The sequence below is a fragment of the Macaca mulatta genome, chromosome 10, assembly GCF_049350105.2.
Source record: "Macaca mulatta isolate MMU2019108-1 chromosome 10, T2T-MMU8v2.0, whole genome shotgun sequence".
Classification (NCBI taxonomy): Eukaryota; Metazoa; Chordata; class Mammalia; order Primates; family Cercopithecidae; genus Macaca; species Macaca mulatta.
Genome location: NC_133415.1, coordinates 66,392,128 through 66,409,609, shown reverse-complemented (window position 1 = coordinate 66,409,609; position 17,482 = coordinate 66,392,128). Strand labels below are relative to the sequence as shown.

Here is a 17,482-nt window from a genome sequence, read left to right as displayed (position 1 = left end):
GCCAGCTAATGGTTTAGGCTTTTAAGTTGGTCAGTATTTCCTTAATTTACAGGTATTTTTTCTGCTTTTTATGTATTTTGTAATTATGAAATTTATACATTCTTATTTTTTTAAATTTGGAAAATAATAGAAGAAAAGGAAATTTAGTGATAGTGCAATGGTTCATTTTGCACTATTAAGAAAAGGTAGAAACTTATTAAAGCCATTTTCTATAACAAACTCCACCCAAGGAGCAGCTCTTCAAGTAGTTTAACAATTTGGTTAGAATAAAATCAGAACAGCTGATGCTTTTTTATGTTTCTGACCTATTTTCATAAGAAAAGTACCCACTTTGCCGGGCGCAGTGGCTCATGCCTGTAATCCCAGCACTTTGGGAGGCAGAGGTGGGAGGATAACGAAGTCAAGAGATCAAGACCATCCTGGCCAACCAACGTGGTGAAACCCCATCTCTACTAAAAATACAAAATTAACTGGGTGTAGTGGCACACGCCTGTAGTCCCAGCTACTTGGGAGGCTGAGGCAGGAGAATCGCTTGAACCTGGGAGGCGGAGCTTGCAGTGAGCAGAGATCGTGCCACACACTCCAGCCTGGGCGAAAGAGCGAGACTCCGTCTCAAAAAAAAAAAAAAAAAAAAATGTACCCACTCTGTAGCTCAAACATCTGCCAGTCCTGAGGTTATGATGACTTTGCCTCCTTCAGTGGACCTTAGGATTGGGAGGAATAAGCCTCTGAGAGACAGACTGCCCATTTCCTTTTTCCCAAGAATAGAATCTCTGCTCACTAGGGTAAGGGGTACACTAGGTGAGGTCCACATGCCAGTGCTCATGACTGTTGAATGTCCTCGAAGTGTGGCAGCTAAATGGAATTATTAAATGCTCAGAAGTCTTTAGCTATACAGTAATATCTCAATGACCTCCAGGAGGCTCTTCAAAACTGCAACTTTAAGCAAAGCAACATACACCAGGTCCTCAAATAGCATCATTTCCTTCAATGTAGTTTTGTTATAACATTGAGAAAAAAATTACTGGTTTTGGTATATGTCATTTTGTTTTAAGTCACAGGCTCCAAGAACCGATTGGCAATGTTAAGTGTGGACTTACTGTACTGCATCTTCTCTATGATATTTTAGCATTGTGGCATGGAGGTGGGCTTGTGGGTTGGCGTACAGAGGAAAAAAGGACTCACGTGCAAGCAGTCTGAGTGGGACAAGGGTTTCTGTCCATTACTAGTCATTCTTCAGTGTTCCTGCTGAAGGTGTTGTGATACATATGCTGTTCTTCCAACACGCTTCCATTCAAGAGGGAGAACGTGCTCAAATTTTATAAATACAAGATAGTAATAATATTGACAAGACATAATTATTGGTGAGTTGCCATTTAGAAATCTTTGTGAAAGCTGTATTTAGAATCATGAGATTATACTAGGGGATTTAATATTTTTTTCAAGAGAATTATTGAAACGTGGACTCCCAGATAATTAAACATGTATTGTTATGTTAGACTAAGAAAACAAGTACCTGTGGGATCAAAACCTGCTATTGGAATAGATGAAGGGACTGGGGAAGTCTAAGAAAAGGACTTTTATTTGTAATTTATTCTTTTTTTTTTTTTCCTCTTTTTTTTGATTTATTCTTTTTTAGAAAACGATCTGAAGCAAAGGTGCCAAAATATTAGCATTTAATTCTGGGTCACACGTACTTACAGATTATTCTGTAATTCTGGGTCACACGTACTTACAGATTATTATCTGTACTTTTCTGTATTTTAAAACTTTTTTCCAACAAGAAAAACTGTCAAAAACCTTGTGTAAATATTAGCCTGAATCCAATCCTTTATTAATAATAAATGAACAGAAATATTCTGAAGAAAAAGAATTGAGTTATACAGTGCAGTACTCAGTGTTGGTTCTTTCATTATGGCCACTGTGATCTGATTTTTAATTGGTGGTTGTCTTTTGCCACCAGTGGTTCTCTTCTTTCCCACCCTGGTCAACCTGAGTAATTCTACTTACGCCTATCTGTAGCATTTCCTCTCTGAGCTGCCGGGGAGGTAGAACAAATTTGCAGTTAGGAAAAAATATCTCAGGAGAGTCTGAGGATTCTCCCCTTGACACTGAAGCAAATGTTTGACAAGATGCAAGTTGTACTTTCTCTAAACCACTTTTTTCATTTTTGGCATCTTTCTATCTAGGGCACCAGAACTAGCACCTCTGAAAAGTAAAATGATCTATGCAAGCTCCAAGGATGCAATTAAAAAGAAATTTCAAGGTATGTTCTAGATTACCTCTGAATATGTAGAGGTATGGTGAACACCCAGAATGGGGCAGCACCTTTTCTGAGAAGCACCTTATTTTTTTGCAGAGCTTCAGGCACAAGGGAGAAGTGTTACTTGTTTTGAGAAAAGCAGAAGATTGAACTTGGCTTTCCATGTATCTTCTGCTTTGTGCTGGTTGCTCTGAGTCTTCCCAGCCTGTGTTTAATAACTCTACCCTTGATGTTGTCTGTATATATCGTTTATTCAGGCTGGTTTTAAACTAGTTTGAGGTGCTGCCGGTTTTCTCATGTAGGAGGTGGAGACTGCTTGTTTAACATTGGACATAATAGTAAATTTGCTCTTGCCTTTGAATGTAGTTGTTATAATAAAGTTGCAAAAGGGAGATGTACCTAAATGAGAAAGGATACTCTTTTCTCCAGCTTTACTGTTGAATGGCATGATTTTAGGTAATTGATTCATCTGTGTCCCAAGGAAAGTGCACCCACTCCTGAGCTGGTCAGTTCTATTTGACTTGCCACTGGGTGACTGGGATCCTGATGAGATGGCCTGGCCAGACTTCAGCCAGGAGAAAATGTTGGTATGATGGAAAGAACATGCATGGGGCAAGTGCCCAAAGGCCTGCACTGAGGGCGAAGCCTGTCTAACTGCTGTGTGGCCTTGGCCAGAACTGCTTAACCTCCATGGGCCTTGATTCTCTCAGCTGTAGAAGGGGAGACTTGGTCTCATGTGTGAGTTTTAGTTTAAGAGTTTGCCCTGCCACCTTCCTGCCATGGCTATTTCCAAACAGCTGAGTGAGCCAAGGTCACAAGGGCTTGGCCTGATGTTGATTTTGTTTTGTTTGTTTTACTGTCACTGGTTTTTATATTCTCATGGTAGAACAGGTTTGCCCTAGCCTGTTTTTAGTTATGAAAAAAATTCTTGCTTCCTTTCCCGAGCCTTGCTGCTGCATAGTTTATTGCCGGGTCAGGTTCTTCGTGCATTTGGTTTGATGTTTGGCACCCCCTAGAAGTGTGTCACTGGATTGCTAACTGACGCTTTTAAATCCTTGAGCTTCAACACTTTCCCAGCCCAACCAAAAGGTTCAGAGTGGATTCCTTATTATCTTTATTCTGCATTGCCTTTCAGTAAAGGGAATTGCTTTGCACACTTGATTTGGTGATAATAAAAGATAGTGACTGGCTGGGTGTAGTGACTCACACCTGTAATCCCAGCACTTTGGGAGGCCGAGGCAGGTGGATCACCTGAGGTCAGGAGTTCAAGACCAGCCTGACCAACATGGTGAAACCCTGTCTCTACTAAAAATACAAAAAAAAAAAATTAGCCGGGCGTGGTGGCACGGGCCTGTAATCCCAGCTACTTGGGAGGCTAAGGCAGGAAGAATGCTTGAACCCAAGAGGCAGAGGTTGCAGTGAGCTGAGATCGCGCCATTGCACTCCAGCCAGGGCAACAATAGCAAAACTCCATCTCAAAAAAAAAAAGAAAAAAAAAAAAGATAGTGACCATGCTACCTTTTTTCTCTAATGAAAGCATCCACTGGCTTTCTCAGATCAGTCCTGAGTAGCTCAAAAGCTGACCTCCTGTGCTTTCAGCAGCTTGAGAAATAAATGGTCTTTAAATGATGGGAATAACCATGCAGCTATTTAAAAGACAGTGGCCATTTACAGAGAGGCTACTGTATGTAATCCATAATTGAGCTCGTTTTTGCAGTTGGTAGTGTAATTGTTCTAAGAAAGCAGTCAGTAACATATTTCACATAGTTTTCATTGTGATCGATTTATAAATGTGTAGTGTAATACCATTGAAGAACCAGCTGTTTGCTTTTCAATACAGTTGACAAAATCAACTGTGCAATCAAAAATAATTTGTATTTTTATATTTTAAAAACCAAGAAAATTTTTTTACTAGACCTGTCTTTTAGCTTTGTAGCGAAGTACAACATATCTATAGAAAAGTGTATGCCACAAATTATTGTAGAATGTGATGAATTTTTCAGAGTGAACATAATGGTTATTTCTTAATCTAATGACCAGCACCGCAGAAGCCTCCCTGGTGCTGTTCCCTTCAATTCATAGCACTTCTTTCTGCCTGCCCTTCCTCCTCAAGGTAGCCAGCACCCTGGCTTCTAACAGCATAAGTTAGTGTGGGCTGATTGTGTGTGCTATACCTATATATATAATAGAATATATGCATTTTAAATCTGGATTCTTTCAGTGAATGCCGTTTGTGAGGCCCATCTATCTTGATGCATGTAGTTACAATTATTTATTCTCATTACTGTGTAGTATTCTGTGTTTGTATATACCCCAGTTTATCCAGATTAGAACTGGTCTTTTAAAAGTTTGATATCTTAGAGAAAGAGATAAACTGCTGCCGTAATTCTAAATAGAATTGTTGTTTTTCCTCTCTAGGCATAAAACATGAATGTCAAGCAAATGGACCAGAAGATCTCAATCGGGCTTGTATTGCTGAAAAATTAGGTGGATCCTTAATTGTAGCCTTTGAAGGATGCCCTGTGTAGGTCTTTCAGTGCCACAAATTGAAAGCTTCCATGTTTAATGTTATCCTCTTGCTATATAAATAAAGCAAATATATTTAGGCCAGGGTCTCACTGAGGGGGAGCTGTCTCGTCATCTTTTAGAGTAAACGAAATATTCTGTAAACATATGCAAACAGCCCCTAAATAAAGTCTAAAGTTTTATTGGTGTGAAATTAAATTCTTATTGGCCATATGCCTGTTTTGATGAGTTGATTTATAAAGAATTTTGTTAAGCTCAGGATTTTAAATTATGCAGTTCACAAAACAGTAAAGGCCATGTGAAGAGAATTATTACATCTTTATTAATCTCAGCATTTACTTTGTTTCTTTTGCTTAGAAAATTGCTCATAATCTGGTTATAATTTTGGCCCAAATTCTTTATTCTTCCTTGAGCTAAGCAGAATAATGGAATATAATATGTCTTTATAATATAACAACACTAATACACTAATAGTAAGATTAAGTCAGGCAGTCTTTTACTTCTACCAAATGTGTAATGGAGATTGCCTCAAAATTGTGTCCACATAATCCACGCTGATCTTGCAAAAGCACTATTTCAAGCACATCATTGGAATACAGGAAGTAGCCCTGCACCTGCCGGTGAGCTCACCATTCACTGATTGGGAGAGTGACCTGGCATCTTGGAAATCATGGTGTGTCTTCAGGAGAATGTGCAGTGTCTTGTAACAAATTATAATGTAAATTAGGGCTACATTGTAATCTGCGTTGTTAATGAAAATGGTAAAACAATATTGACAAACTAGGACACCTGTGGTATCTTTAGTTGTATCTCCTTCAGAAGTTTGCTTCTTATGGTATAATAAAGTATGGAAGAATATCGAGTATATGTTTACTCTGGGCCTGGGAGAACTTAATTTTCTAGAGCAGTTTGTTGACTCGTGTGCAATGGGGAGAGGTACCATGATGACACTCACAGGGAGCCACTGTTCACTGACATTTGGAAGTGGTCATTGTTCATATCACGGGCGTAACACTTGGAACGATATAGAGATGTACCAACAGTTGAACTTAGAAGTAGCAGTATTGGCTTTGTGTAATAAAGGAAGCATTTTTGACTTATCTCTCGTGTAATTATTTATGTGTGAATTGGGAATATAAGATTTTGCCTTCCATATGGGGTAAGTCATTGAGGTTTGGGTATTTCCAATAATTAAGAGTTAAGATTGGCTGAGTGTGGTGGCTCACTCCTGTAATCCCAGCATTTTGGGAGGCTGAGGCAAGAGGATAGTTTGAGGCCATGAGTTTGACAGTCAGCATGGGCAACATAGTGGGATCTCATCTACTAAAAGTAAACAAAATTAGCTGGGTGTGGTGGTCGTAGTCCCAGCTACTTTGGATGCTGAGGTGGGAGGATCATTGAGCCCAGGAGCTCAAGGCTGCAGTGAGCCAAGATCGTGCCACTGTACTCCAACTTGTTTGACAGAGCAAGACCTTGTCTCAGAAAAAGTCACAACTCCCTCTGGTGAATAAGAAAGTTGGTGTAAAAGTTGGGAAATTTTTCAATGTTTATTTTTCAATGTTTATTACACAAAATTGTAAAGGTAAAAATTGTAAAGGTAAAAATTCTCATTTAAAATTTAGAAAATAGAGAAAAGGGAAATTGTACATTGTCCTACCACACCATCACATGGTTAACCTTTTGATACACAGCTCTGCATTATTACATGTCAAAGACTGCACATAAACTATGGTGGTCCCATATAATTACAAGGTATTTTCTACTGTAATTAGATACACAAATACCATTGTGTTACAGTTGCCTACAGTATTCAGTATGGTAACATGCTGTCCAGGTTTGTACTCTAGGAGTAATAAGCTCTCATACAGCCTAGGTGTGTAGTAGGCTATGCCATCTAGGTTTGTGTAAGTGCAGTCTAGGATGGGGAACGTTTTAATGTTGATCCACGTGCCAGGCTTTTGTGAGACAAGGTTATGCTTTAATCAAAATACTTATTTCAGAATTGTCTAGAAAATAGTGCTGGCTGCTTGTCATTCATCCTGAATTTGTTTCTTTACTGTGTAGCAGTGCTTTTAGTGTGGGTTTTGTTTTTTGAGACAGGGTCTTTTTCCCCTAGGCTAGAGTGCAGTGGTGCAATCATAAGTCACTGCATCCTTGAACTCTTGGGCTCCAGCAAGCCTCCTGCCTTGGCCTCCTAAAGGGCTGTGATGATAGGTGTGAGCCACCGTGTCCTGCTAGTGATTAACAGGCTTCCAGGGAGGTGCCGTAAGTCCAAGACTGCCGTACTCAAAAGTCAGCCATGTAGGTAAAGCCAGATATTTCGTCAGGGAGTTTTAGGAGGAGGAAATTTTTCCTGTGGTGTCGGCTTAAGTGTGGCACTGTTGTGCGTGTGTGAGGTGCATTCTGTGGGAAGCATTTCAAACAGTATAAAGGGATGTGATGTAAACATCTAGAACTCATTCCAGAAATTGAATAAAATGCCAGTAGTTACTCTTTCTCTAGGGGAACTTTTGAGAAAGTCTTAGTGGATTCCTGAGGCCCAAGAATTGTGCTCACAAGCACTCAGGGTGATTCTGGTACAAAATTAGGGTTCAGACCTCAGCTGATTGGTCTGCTGTTGGTCAGGAACAAAACTGAAGTATACTCTGCTTCCAGAAAATACGTTTACCTTTTCACAAATGCTAACGCACTGCAAAAATATATTTGTGGAAAGCTGACTTAGTCTCATCTAGCGGTTACTCTCTTGGCCTGACAAAGCAGCAAATAAAGCCATTGCTAACAATTCAATCAGAGCTTGACTGTGAAGTTATCTCAGACAATATTACTCTGCAAAAACAGTGGACATAAGTGACTTGGATCATAGGTTTCGTTTGGTGGTTTCCTTTCTGCAGAGTACTGGCTGCTGTAGCCCAGCAAGTGCAACTTGTTTCTTGACTATAATTGCCCTTGGGACCACCAGAGACTGAATACGCCCAACACATCACTTCTTCGTGATTTGGGGCATTTCTGAAATTGAGAACGGGCTCTAGACTGGGTTCCAGCTGGGCTGCAGCTGGAAGGGACAGTAATGGCATTATGGCCGGCAAGGGGAGTATTCCAGGAGCCAGGGTTTCAGTGGAAGGAAGGCTTGAGTACCATGTTTTGTTACTGAGGGCTCTCTGGGTTCCGCACAGTCCCAAAAAGGCACTGGGGAAGGGACTTACAGAGCCTCTGGCCAGTACCCTCAGTAACCAGCACAGAGGTGAAGTAACTTGCCTAAGGTTAGTCGACTCACAGGTGGCAGAACTGGGACAAAAACTCAGACCTCTTCATTTCTGTTCCTGAGCTATTCTCAACACCTCAGGAGAATTCATTTATTATAACTGGATCATCTTTCCACAACACTTCTAACATCGGAAATTCAAAGGTTAGGTAGGCCTTGTTCAGTGCTGGGGTGAGATTTGAAAGGGCCAAGACGGAAAGCATTTCTTTTGGGCTCTGAGCTCCTGTCAGACCCAGCCCTGAAGGAAGCGCAGTGATGGCATCTGCGGAGGGCCTGGAGTGGCTTCTATTAACAAAACCTCGCTTTCCCCGCACTTGTCCCTCAGGCCTCACTGGCTCCCTGCCTTCGCTGCACAGCCTCCTTCTCCGCACCCCTTCCTTCTCGGGGTGCCATAGGTGCGGCCAGCAGGCGCGGCATTGTGGTGCCTGTGTTCCAGAGTATCACGTGGAGACGACCTGAGGAAGCTCGTCTGAGCGCAGCTGTCTGTGAGGGGCTTCAGGTCCCGTTGTGCTGTCTATGGGCCACGTTAACCTGAACTTCACATCTACTCTGTGGGCTCTGGTCATCTTCACCCAACGGCCCAAACCCAGGGTCTAGCTTTGGGAAGCCAGGCCAGGGAGGAGCAGTGGTTCGTCTGTTGGGTGGCAGCTGGGTGAGTCCTGCCTCCAAGTGAACTTCATTCCAGGAACAGCACGAGCCAGTCCTCTGGTGCTGCCTGAGCTCGGCTACAGCTGTAAGACGGGGCTGCGAATGGCCAGGCCAGTGACCTGTGCCATGCTAGGGAATGCCATGGGGCTGGGGAGGCTGCTAGCCCCTTCTGCAGGAAGTCTGTGAGGGCTGCGCCTCAGCTGGCTTCCCCAGAGCCTGACATGGAACCTGGCCTGGGACAGTTGAGGCCCGGCCCACCTAAGGCAGGGCCCAGCCGGCAGCCTGGCAGACTCGGCTCCCTCTGCCCACTGCTGGGCCTAAGGACTGCTCTGGCCCTGCTGGGGCAGGTGGGGACAACAGGTGATGAGCCCTTAGAACTGGAGCTGCAGGAGAAAAGCTCCCAAGTGGCATTCTCCTGAACTCCCGGGCCAGCCGCACAGGAGTCCTACACCCCGTGCTACCTGCCTTCAGCTTCCTCCCTTGTGCATGCACAGACCTGGGGCTCCTAGCAGGTGGCCACAGAAGCGGCAGCGTGGCACCTCAGCATCCCTTCTCCTTCGCCAAGGTCTACCCTTTCCTCTGCTCAAAATGAGTACCCCTGCCCCACTCCTGTGCCTTCAAAGGGCATCAGCCCAGCATGGGGCGCTCAGTCTCGCGGTGTGGCAGGTCAATGGGGCGATTCAGTGGCAGCCCTGCTGCAGCACACAGGTCTGCCTATTCCCCACACTCACCGGGGCCCACACCACTGACCTGACCTATGGCCACCCATGTGTGGGGTTCTGCCTCCTGCAGGCGGCCTCCCTCACCCAGAACCTGTGCTCCCACTCAGCCCCCTGTACTAGACGCATGGGGGTGCGGACGCAGAGGGCCCAGTGGCTGTTGCGGGGCACTCAGCCCCGGGTGCTCTTCCCCAGGCTCCCCACATTCCAGAGCCCAGCACTGCCCCGCAAGTACTAACCTCCCAGGCTGTGGGGCCTAGCCACGTGTCAGAGAGGTGGCTTTGAACCTGCCCAGCCTTTAGCCCGGGGAGGGGGGTGGGGTGCACCTCACCGGGAGGACCGAGGGCTCGCTGAGCGCCAGGCACAGGGCTGGGAACGGGCAGCCATCAGGTGTCCTTGCAGGCACTTCCTGCTACTCAGTCCCCCAGCCAGAAGCCAGGATGTCAATGTTCCAAGACCGTGGGATCCCTTTCTGCTTCAGCCTCCTCTAGAGTCTACAACAGGCAGGCTTGGCTCTCCCTACTCAGAAACCTCAATGGCTGTACTGCCTCCCCGGTCCAGCCCCCCTGGCCTTGGTAACCTGGCCCCCCTCCATGCCTCTATGCTGCTGCTGCCTGAGTGCCAGCCTCCCTCACCTCACACACATCTGCTTTTCCTGGGAGCTCAGCTTAAGCCCACTTCTCCAGGGACCTTCCCAGGATTCCCAGCACCAAGAACAGCCATGACACACAGTGCCACACACCACGGCTGGGTGGCCCACAGGCACTTCCTGAGAGCTGGCGCCAGGGCTGGGCCGAGCAGTTTGAGGCTAAGCAGTCCCAGGCTGCAGGCAGAGGCCGTGTGGGGGGCTGAGCAAGGGAGGCAGACAGATGCACACCACAGGGCCTCCCTAGGTCTTGAGGTTGTGAAAACCACCCCCGAGTCACTGCCATCAACTGAAAGGGCCACGTGTGACAGAGATCCCAGAGCAGGCCACCTGCCATGCTCGTAGGCTGTGGAGACCCCGGTTCTTGCTGCCACTGTCCCCGACAGCACCCTTCTCACAATGCCATCCTGCAGGACCTGCCATCCAAGAGCCCAGTTGTCCCCCAGTCAAGTTCGGCCAAGCAGACCCTCTCCCAAGATTCTGAGGCTTGGCAGGGAGATGCAAGTGAACAGTCCTTGGTCAAGGTAGACCCGCCTTCCATTCCGGACTTGGTTGGGGCCCTACTGTGACTGAGCCTCTGACGTCTCTTTGTGGACTAAGCTCCAGGTTCCTATTGCTTACACTCAAAGACACACACTTCTTGGGGCCAAGGACCACGCTGTCAGGGGCCGCTGAGGACACTGGGTCTGAGGGTCGTGGCAAACCTAAGCTGGCTTCTGCAGGTGAAACTCTGCCTCCCAGGGGCAGGCGGTGGGCTGCTCTAGCCCTGGCCCACCCTCTTGGAGTGTGGGTGTTTGTTCAAGCCCCAGCCAGGACAGAGACCCCTTGTGCATTCCCAGACCTCCGTCACACAGCAGCCCAGACCACCAGCCGCACTCACAAACCTCAGCCCCTCCGGGATGCGGGACAGCAGTCAATGTGTCTGGCTCTCAGGCGTAGCAGGCCCTGCTCCCTTATCCTGCCCGGAGGGCACTGAGGTCTGGGAGGTGACAGGGAAAACTGCTGGGGGCCCCAGAAGCAACGAGTCTCAGCCCCACACTACGCGGAGCTGCAGACACCCTGCCTTCAAAGCAACTGAGGCCCACACTTGCTCTCTCCCCGAGGACGCCCCCACCCCTTGGTTCTTCATCTTGGGCCCACCAGTGGGTGGGGGAGCCCCAGCAGATGACCAGACGAGACCACAGCACCGGGCACCAACGTTGGTTTTAATGGCATCAACACCCAGGAGGTCGCACGTCAGTTCTCGCTGGCAATGTCTAGGGGTGAGGGGCTGTGGCCTCCAGTCGGCCCCACAGCCTTCGAGAACTGGCTGCCCGGTCCCACCCGCTTCCCGTCCCGCCCCGCTGAAAAAACACGAAACGATTGCACTGACAGACAGACCCCAGAGTGCCCGGCCTCCCACACACCCACGGGGCTGTCAGAGCCAACCAGGACTTTGGCGTCACTTGGTGGTGGCCCAGGGCTGCGCCCAGGATAGTGTTTATCAAACGTGACACAGGTTCGTTTACAAACGGGGACTCTGGAAGGTCTACTTCTGTGGCTGTAAGAGACTCTCTCGTCTCTCATGGCTTCGCTCGGAGCTACCGGAAGTTGGGCCTGGATAACGCTGTGTAGGTTGGTCGGTGTATTTGTAAGGAATGTGTAAGGCATTTTGGTAAGTTGAACAGTAACTTCTCTTTCCACAGAGGAGACTCAGACAGAGGTGCCCTCCTTTGAGCTGCTGCCGTCCTCCTGTGAACGAAGGCAGGTGGCGTGAAGGGGGGCTGGGCCACGAGCCACAGCAGAACCCCCTGCCCTCCCCCTGGGCCATCGGTCCCTCCCTGGACTGACCCCCTCAAGCCACTCCAGTCCCTCGGAGAACAGGAGCCACAGACCCCCGGGGCTGGGGGACAGGGAGGAGTTGGTGGGAGCCGAGGGGAAACCATCATCCTGCAGGGCAGGGGCTGGGGCGCTGGCTAAGGGGCCCACACAGGTACAAAGTGAAGACCTGGGCCAGCAGGGGGACCGGCAAGGGAACCCCAGAAGGGCGGGTGCTGGGCTGGGTGGGCTGAAGCACTCGTTAGGAAGCCTCTGTCCCCACTACCTCCGCCCAGCTCTGCCTCTCCCGGTCCTGCCTCCCCTGGGGCTCCCGGCCCAGTGCTCCCAGCAGCTCGGGCTCCTCCCGCCCTGCTTTGGGGCCAGGCACGCACTGTCTTTTCCAGCTGTTCCTGCAGCTTCTTCACTGTGTCCTTCTCCCTTGCCAGCTGCTCCTGGGTCGTCTTCAGAAGCTCCTGCAGTTTGGTGGCAGCACGTCCCAGGTCACTTGTTAACTTCTTCTCTTTTTCTAGTCTCTCCTGATGGTCAGAAGGTTGACGGGGGTCAGCCCTTGCACCAGCGGGAGGGCCACCCCAGCGATGCCCACAGGACCCTGATGCCAGGGGCTGGAGCCCTCTGGGGACACAAGGAAGGCAACTGCTGGTCACCCAGAGACAGGTGGTGACCACAGGGAGGAAACCGCCCATGCTGCCCGTCAAGGCTGTGTCCTGCGCTCTCAGCACCACCAGGAGACCTTCCTGGGGCAGGAGCCGTCTACTCTGCACTGTCCGAGGCAGCACAGGAGACACACCTGACTACTGAGCGCCAGACACGTGGCTGAGGAACGCACTTCACGTTCTCCATGATTCACATTTCAACAGCCACCCGGACTAATGGCTGCCATGTCACCATGTGACACTGCAGGGCTAGGAGCCCCCACCCCAGCCCCGGGGAGTGACAAGGGGAACCAGTGCCGAGGGCAGATCCCGGCGGGGTCGGCTCTCCCCTTCCTGGCCCCTTTCCGAGGCCAAGAGTGGCCCCAGCCCCAGAGCAGACCCCACAGGTGTGAGCCCCGCCCCAGCCCCTGCCTGCCTTCAGCTGGGAGGCCTCCTCTGTTTCTGAAGACTCCAGGGGGCCGGCTGTGCGGAGCTTCTCCAACTCTTCTTGTAACCGGCACGCCGAGGTCTGAGCCTTGCCAGAGAGGGAAGTGAGACGTCTTACAAATGGCTGTGCTGTCAAGACCCTACTGAGCACGCCTGGGGACCAGAGGACACCCCCAGCCTGAGGAGCAACAGCTCCATCCTGTAGCTGGAATGAGTGGGCCGGACTCACCAGTCCTGACCCCAGCCCCAGGCCCTCAAGACTCCTTAGGGATGCAGACCACCCACAGGGCTCCCAAGGTGCCTCCAGCCTGTGCTCCACCTGCCCGGGCCCCATCCACTGCTGCCTAGAAGGCCAAGGCCCAGGCCCAGCCAGGTGCTGCTGGGCACAGCCGAGGGGGGCAGGGCTGACCCACTTGTTCCCTGGAGATTCAGGGCCCAGGGACTGATGGGGGCTGAGAGTCACCAGGCAGGGCCTGACCTCCTCAAACTCGGCCGTGAGCTTCTGCCGCTGCGTCTGCTCATCCTCCAGGATGGCTTCTGTCCGCTCCAGTTGCGTCTTCAGCTGTGCAAACACCACACACATAAGCCGGCAACCCGGTGAGGAACTTTCCGGGGCCCAGGGCTCCAGCACAGGCCCCGCTCTCTCGCTGCCTCTAGCTTCCCCTTTCCTGGCCCAGTGCTCCCCTCGCTGGGGAGATGGCACCTTAGCCCCTGGTACAGACTTGGGTGTGGCTCAGGAGCAGCCGATGGGGCCTCTGCAACCTCAGGGGCCTTTAATGAGACTCACAGGACAAGAAAGATGCCTCCGAGCCCCGGCCCCACGGCCACAACCCCAGCAGCCACACCGCGGCCACCCCAGGGACAGCCCTGCCTCTCGGTGAGGGCTCGTGGTGGCTATCGCCAGGCTCAAAACTCTGGAGGGTGAATATCCTGCTAGCGATGTCCCAGCCGGGGCTGCAGTGGGAGACAGTCCCCTTCGGTGGCTGCAGACCCTGCCCAGGGCTGCTCCCCCAGCCCAGTAGGTGCAGACCCCAAATCGCGGACTCCCTCTTCAAGTCCTACCTCCCCCCACTCCTCCAGCCTCTCCACCTGGCCACCTTCCTGTCCCGTGCTCTGCGGCATTCTCCGAACCTGGGTGACCCACACGGGGCAAAGCAGGTGGGATGGAGAAGCAGCGGAGGCCGGAGCAGCCGGTGTGGGGTTTAGTCAGAACAGGGGCAGCAGAACCTGCATTCTTCCTGGGGTTAGTGATGTGTCTGGGGACCGGCTCACCACCCTAACCTGAGCAGGGTCCTGCTGGGCTGGGGGGGCCTCTGGGGAGGAAGCTGGGGCCCCAGCTATGTCACCATCCTCTACGTGGCTCTTCATTTCACTCAACTGCTGCCTGACCTGGAACAGGAAGGGGTGGTTTGCAAATGCACAGCCAGTCGCACACCTACCATGCTCACTCCTGCAGGGACCCCCTCGGAGGACCGTGGCTGCTCTCGACAGCCAAAGTTCCTTCAGGGGACCTGGCTTGGTAACTGTGACTTAAGTCTGGGTCTCCCCCAGACCCCGCGCCAACCTGAGCCAAACCAAGGCCACCAAACCTCTGGGCTAATGAGACCCATGTGCTCTGCTCCAAGCCCAGCCAGAGGGGAGCCCTCCCTGGGAGTGAGGGTAGCCCTGACGAGCACGGCCCACAGAGCAAATGAATCCCAATGGAACGGGGGGGGTGGCCGCCACGCTGTCTACACTCCCCGTTTCTCCTTCAAGGACGCAGTCCACTGCTCAGAGCCCTTTCTGGGGTCTAGAAAACATTGTGAGATGACATTCTTGGCTAACAAGGTCCCCCTATCCCTGAGCTCCATCACCGGGAGTGGGTGACATATCTGGTTGCCCCCAAACCACTGGGCCTGCAATTTGAAGGGCAGGTGTCACTCGAGAGGCTGGGGTAGAGGTTCCAACTGGAGACCTGGGTGGCGCCCTTGGCATAAGCTCCCCAGGGAACGTGGGTGGTCTCAGGCCCTGCGCTGAGGGGCCACCCCAGGTACGTGGGAACCCCACACATTCTTCCCTCCCTCTGAACAGCCCCTCCCAACACAAATGCCAAACTGCACAGCTGGAAGACAACACAAACTCCAGGGGGGCTTCTCTGCACACCCCCGGCCTGGGCCACGCCCCCAGGGCCTGTCACCCAGACTTTGCTCAGCCAAGGCTTCAGTGAGTGGCCCCTAGACACAGGAGACCTGGCCTGGGCAGCACTGCCCTCTGGTGTTCTGGCCCGGGTAAGACCCGAATGACCAAGGGGGAGACCCAGGGTGTTGGGAGCGTGTGCCAGACTCACCGGCTGCTGCAGGGGGAATGCCAGCCCATTTTTATTTAAAATCTCCCAATTTCTCCCTGTTGACAACTAATTCAAGATTTAAAAAAACACTGCAGATCAAACAGAACATGTCTGCAGCCTCCCAGGGTGCTGCGCACAGCACCAGTCTTGGGGTGGTACCAGATCCGGTGAGGCTGGGTGGAATCTGCCAAGGAGCTGGGACTTGGCATCAGACACCTGAGCTGAATCCCAGGAGGGACTCAAGAGGCCGCCTGCACAGGCAGAGCTCCTGTGGTCTGCCAACGGGGCTGCTCTCTGCACCTGGCACCGGGCCGGGCGTGGAGCAGGTCTTCCCTGCATGCCTGTGACTTTCACTGAATTGATCTGAGCTGTCACTGAGGTGAGAAAAACCCACAGAAGGCACGGGACTTGCTGAGAGCCCCAGGGCGATGGGTGGCCAGGTCAGGAGGAACCCCCAGGCTTCCTGGTCTTGTGACGCCAGGGACTGCAATGTCCCTGACGCCCCCAGCTGACTACAATGGGCTCACAGGGATTGCGGACACCCAGAGCTCTCACTACCTTGAACAGGGGACCAGGTAGCCAGGGGACAGGAGATGGAGTGGGAGCACGCTGGTCCCAACAGCCACAGGCCCAGCTCAGAGTTCTGGGCGAATGTGCAAGAAGGCCCCCAGAAGCTGGCCCCATGCTGCTCAACGGGTGACACTGTCCCTTCCCCAGACTTTGTTTATCTTTGAGTGGACACAGACGCATGACTGGCAAATGCATCTCACACACGCAACACCCCAGGTCACACTTCTGGCATGGGGACATGGAGGCCACCTACCAGGGCAAGCTCATCACTCTGTTTCTGGGCTTCGCTCTTGGCTGCATCAAGCTGAGATTGAGATTCTAGGAGAAGTTGCCTCAGCTTGGGAAGAAAACAGAGGCAGGTGATGGGAAGAAAGGAGAGAAAAGGAGAAAACCAGTCCCCGTGAGTTAGCGCCGAAACATAAAACCTAATACATCCACTTAACCAGAGCCCTGAGGAGGGTCACAGAATCGGGAGGGCACAGGGCTCGCCAGGCTTCCTACAGCTACAATTTCTTTTCTGAGGACTTGCGAAGAATGGTGTTCACTGCACACCTCTTTCAGACCTTCACAAATGTTTATTGATTATCTCTTGCAAAAAAGGGCCAAAAGTTTGAGATTTCTGTTTTTCAGAGATGGTCTCAATCTGTCGTCCATGCTGTTCTTGAACTCTTGGGCTCAGGCAATCCTACTGCGTCAGCCTCCTAAGCAGCTGGGACTGGAGGTGCCCACCACTGTGCCTGGCTAATTTTTTTTTCTTTTTTTTTGGTAGAGATGGGGTCTTGCTATGTTGCCCAGACTGGTCTCAAATTTCTGGCCTCAAGCAATCCACCTGAGCCTTTCAAAGTGCTGGGATTACAGGCATGAGCCGCTGTACCTGGCCCGAAAGTTTGAGATTAAACCAGAATGGGATGCTGGATTTGTGCTTTCTGCTTCTGAAGAGCAGAAAACAGTATCAGATCTAAATCCACTTCCCACCAGATACGATATCAGCAAGCCAGGCAGAGAATCCCCTTGTGGAGGGATAACCTAAAATGCCAAATGCCTCCCTCAGGGCAGGGCTGCCTGGCTCTGCCCCTGCCCTGGCTGGGAGGCTGCCTTTTTGAAACCTGCCCTGAGACACACCTCAGGTCTGACAGCCCAACAAGGGGCCTGCAAGGCTTCGGGCAAATCCATGAGGACTCGGACTTCAAGGCTTATGTCAACAAGAGCTGCTCCCACAGGGCTGAGGAGAAGCAGCTCAGGGAGGACCGTAGCTCTGCTGGGCAGCGGCTGCGCTCCTCAGGGGGCAGACTCACCCCTGCCACCTCCTTGGCGTAGTTCTGGCACTCGGCGCTGGCGGCTGCCATGTGCTTTTCCAGCTCTGCCTCCAAATGGGACGTGTGCTCCCTCACCTGGACAGACACACAGACAGGCACACACATGCGCCAGCAGCCTCTGCTCAAAGGGCACTAACCCCAGGGAGCAGACTGGCCCTGGGATAGGTGAGGGTTGTCGGGAGATCCCTGAGGCCCATCAGCTACCAAGCGAATGAGAAACTAGTCAGCGGCAAGAGAACCCCTTACTGCAAGTGGCAGGCTGCACCTGAGCACTCCTGGAGGCTGACATGCTCTTAGATTTACTCGCAA

The 17,482-nt window shown here is 51.0% G+C and overlaps 2 protein-coding genes across 9 annotated transcripts in view; one reads left to right on the top strand and one right to left on the bottom strand.

The window, feature by feature from the left end:
- The window catches only part of DSTN (destrin, actin depolymerizing factor), a 35,375-nt gene extending 29,486 nt beyond the window's left edge, over positions 1-5,889 (top strand). Inside the window, exons 3-4 of one of the 2 annotated variants that reach the window (XM_028827175.2) lie at positions 2,190-2,266; positions 4,682-5,889. In XM_028827175.2, coding sequence (XP_028683008.2) covers positions 2,190-2,266; positions 4,682-4,791 — 187 coding nt within the window. In that variant the 3' untranslated portion in view covers positions 4,792-5,889. The remainder of the gene's footprint in view (positions 1-2,189; positions 2,267-4,681) is intronic. The other variant, NM_001195492.1, reaches the window with a different exon arrangement.
- A 5,361-nt stretch (positions 5,890-11,250) lies between these two features.
- The window catches only part of RRBP1 (ribosome binding protein 1), a 68,709-nt gene continuing 62,477 nt past the window's right edge, over positions 11,251-17,482 (bottom strand). For 4 of the 7 annotated variants that reach the window (XM_077951135.1, XM_077951137.1, XM_077951134.1 and 1 more), the window contains 7 exons: positions 17,153-17,248; positions 16,111-16,194; positions 14,243-14,350; positions 13,440-13,523; positions 12,951-13,049; positions 12,254-12,397; positions 11,251-11,795 (listed from right to left, as the gene is read on the bottom strand). In XM_077951135.1, the coding sequence (XP_077807261.1) occupies positions 11,757-11,795; positions 12,254-12,397; positions 12,951-13,049; positions 13,440-13,523; positions 14,243-14,350; positions 16,111-16,194; positions 17,153-17,248 (654 nt within the window). In that variant the 3' untranslated portion in view covers positions 11,251-11,756. The remainder of the gene's footprint in view (positions 11,796-12,253; positions 12,398-12,950; positions 13,050-13,439; positions 13,524-14,242; positions 14,351-16,110; positions 16,195-17,152; positions 17,249-17,482) is intronic. The other 3 variants (XM_077951141.1, XM_077951139.1, XM_077951140.1) reach the window with 1 other exon arrangement.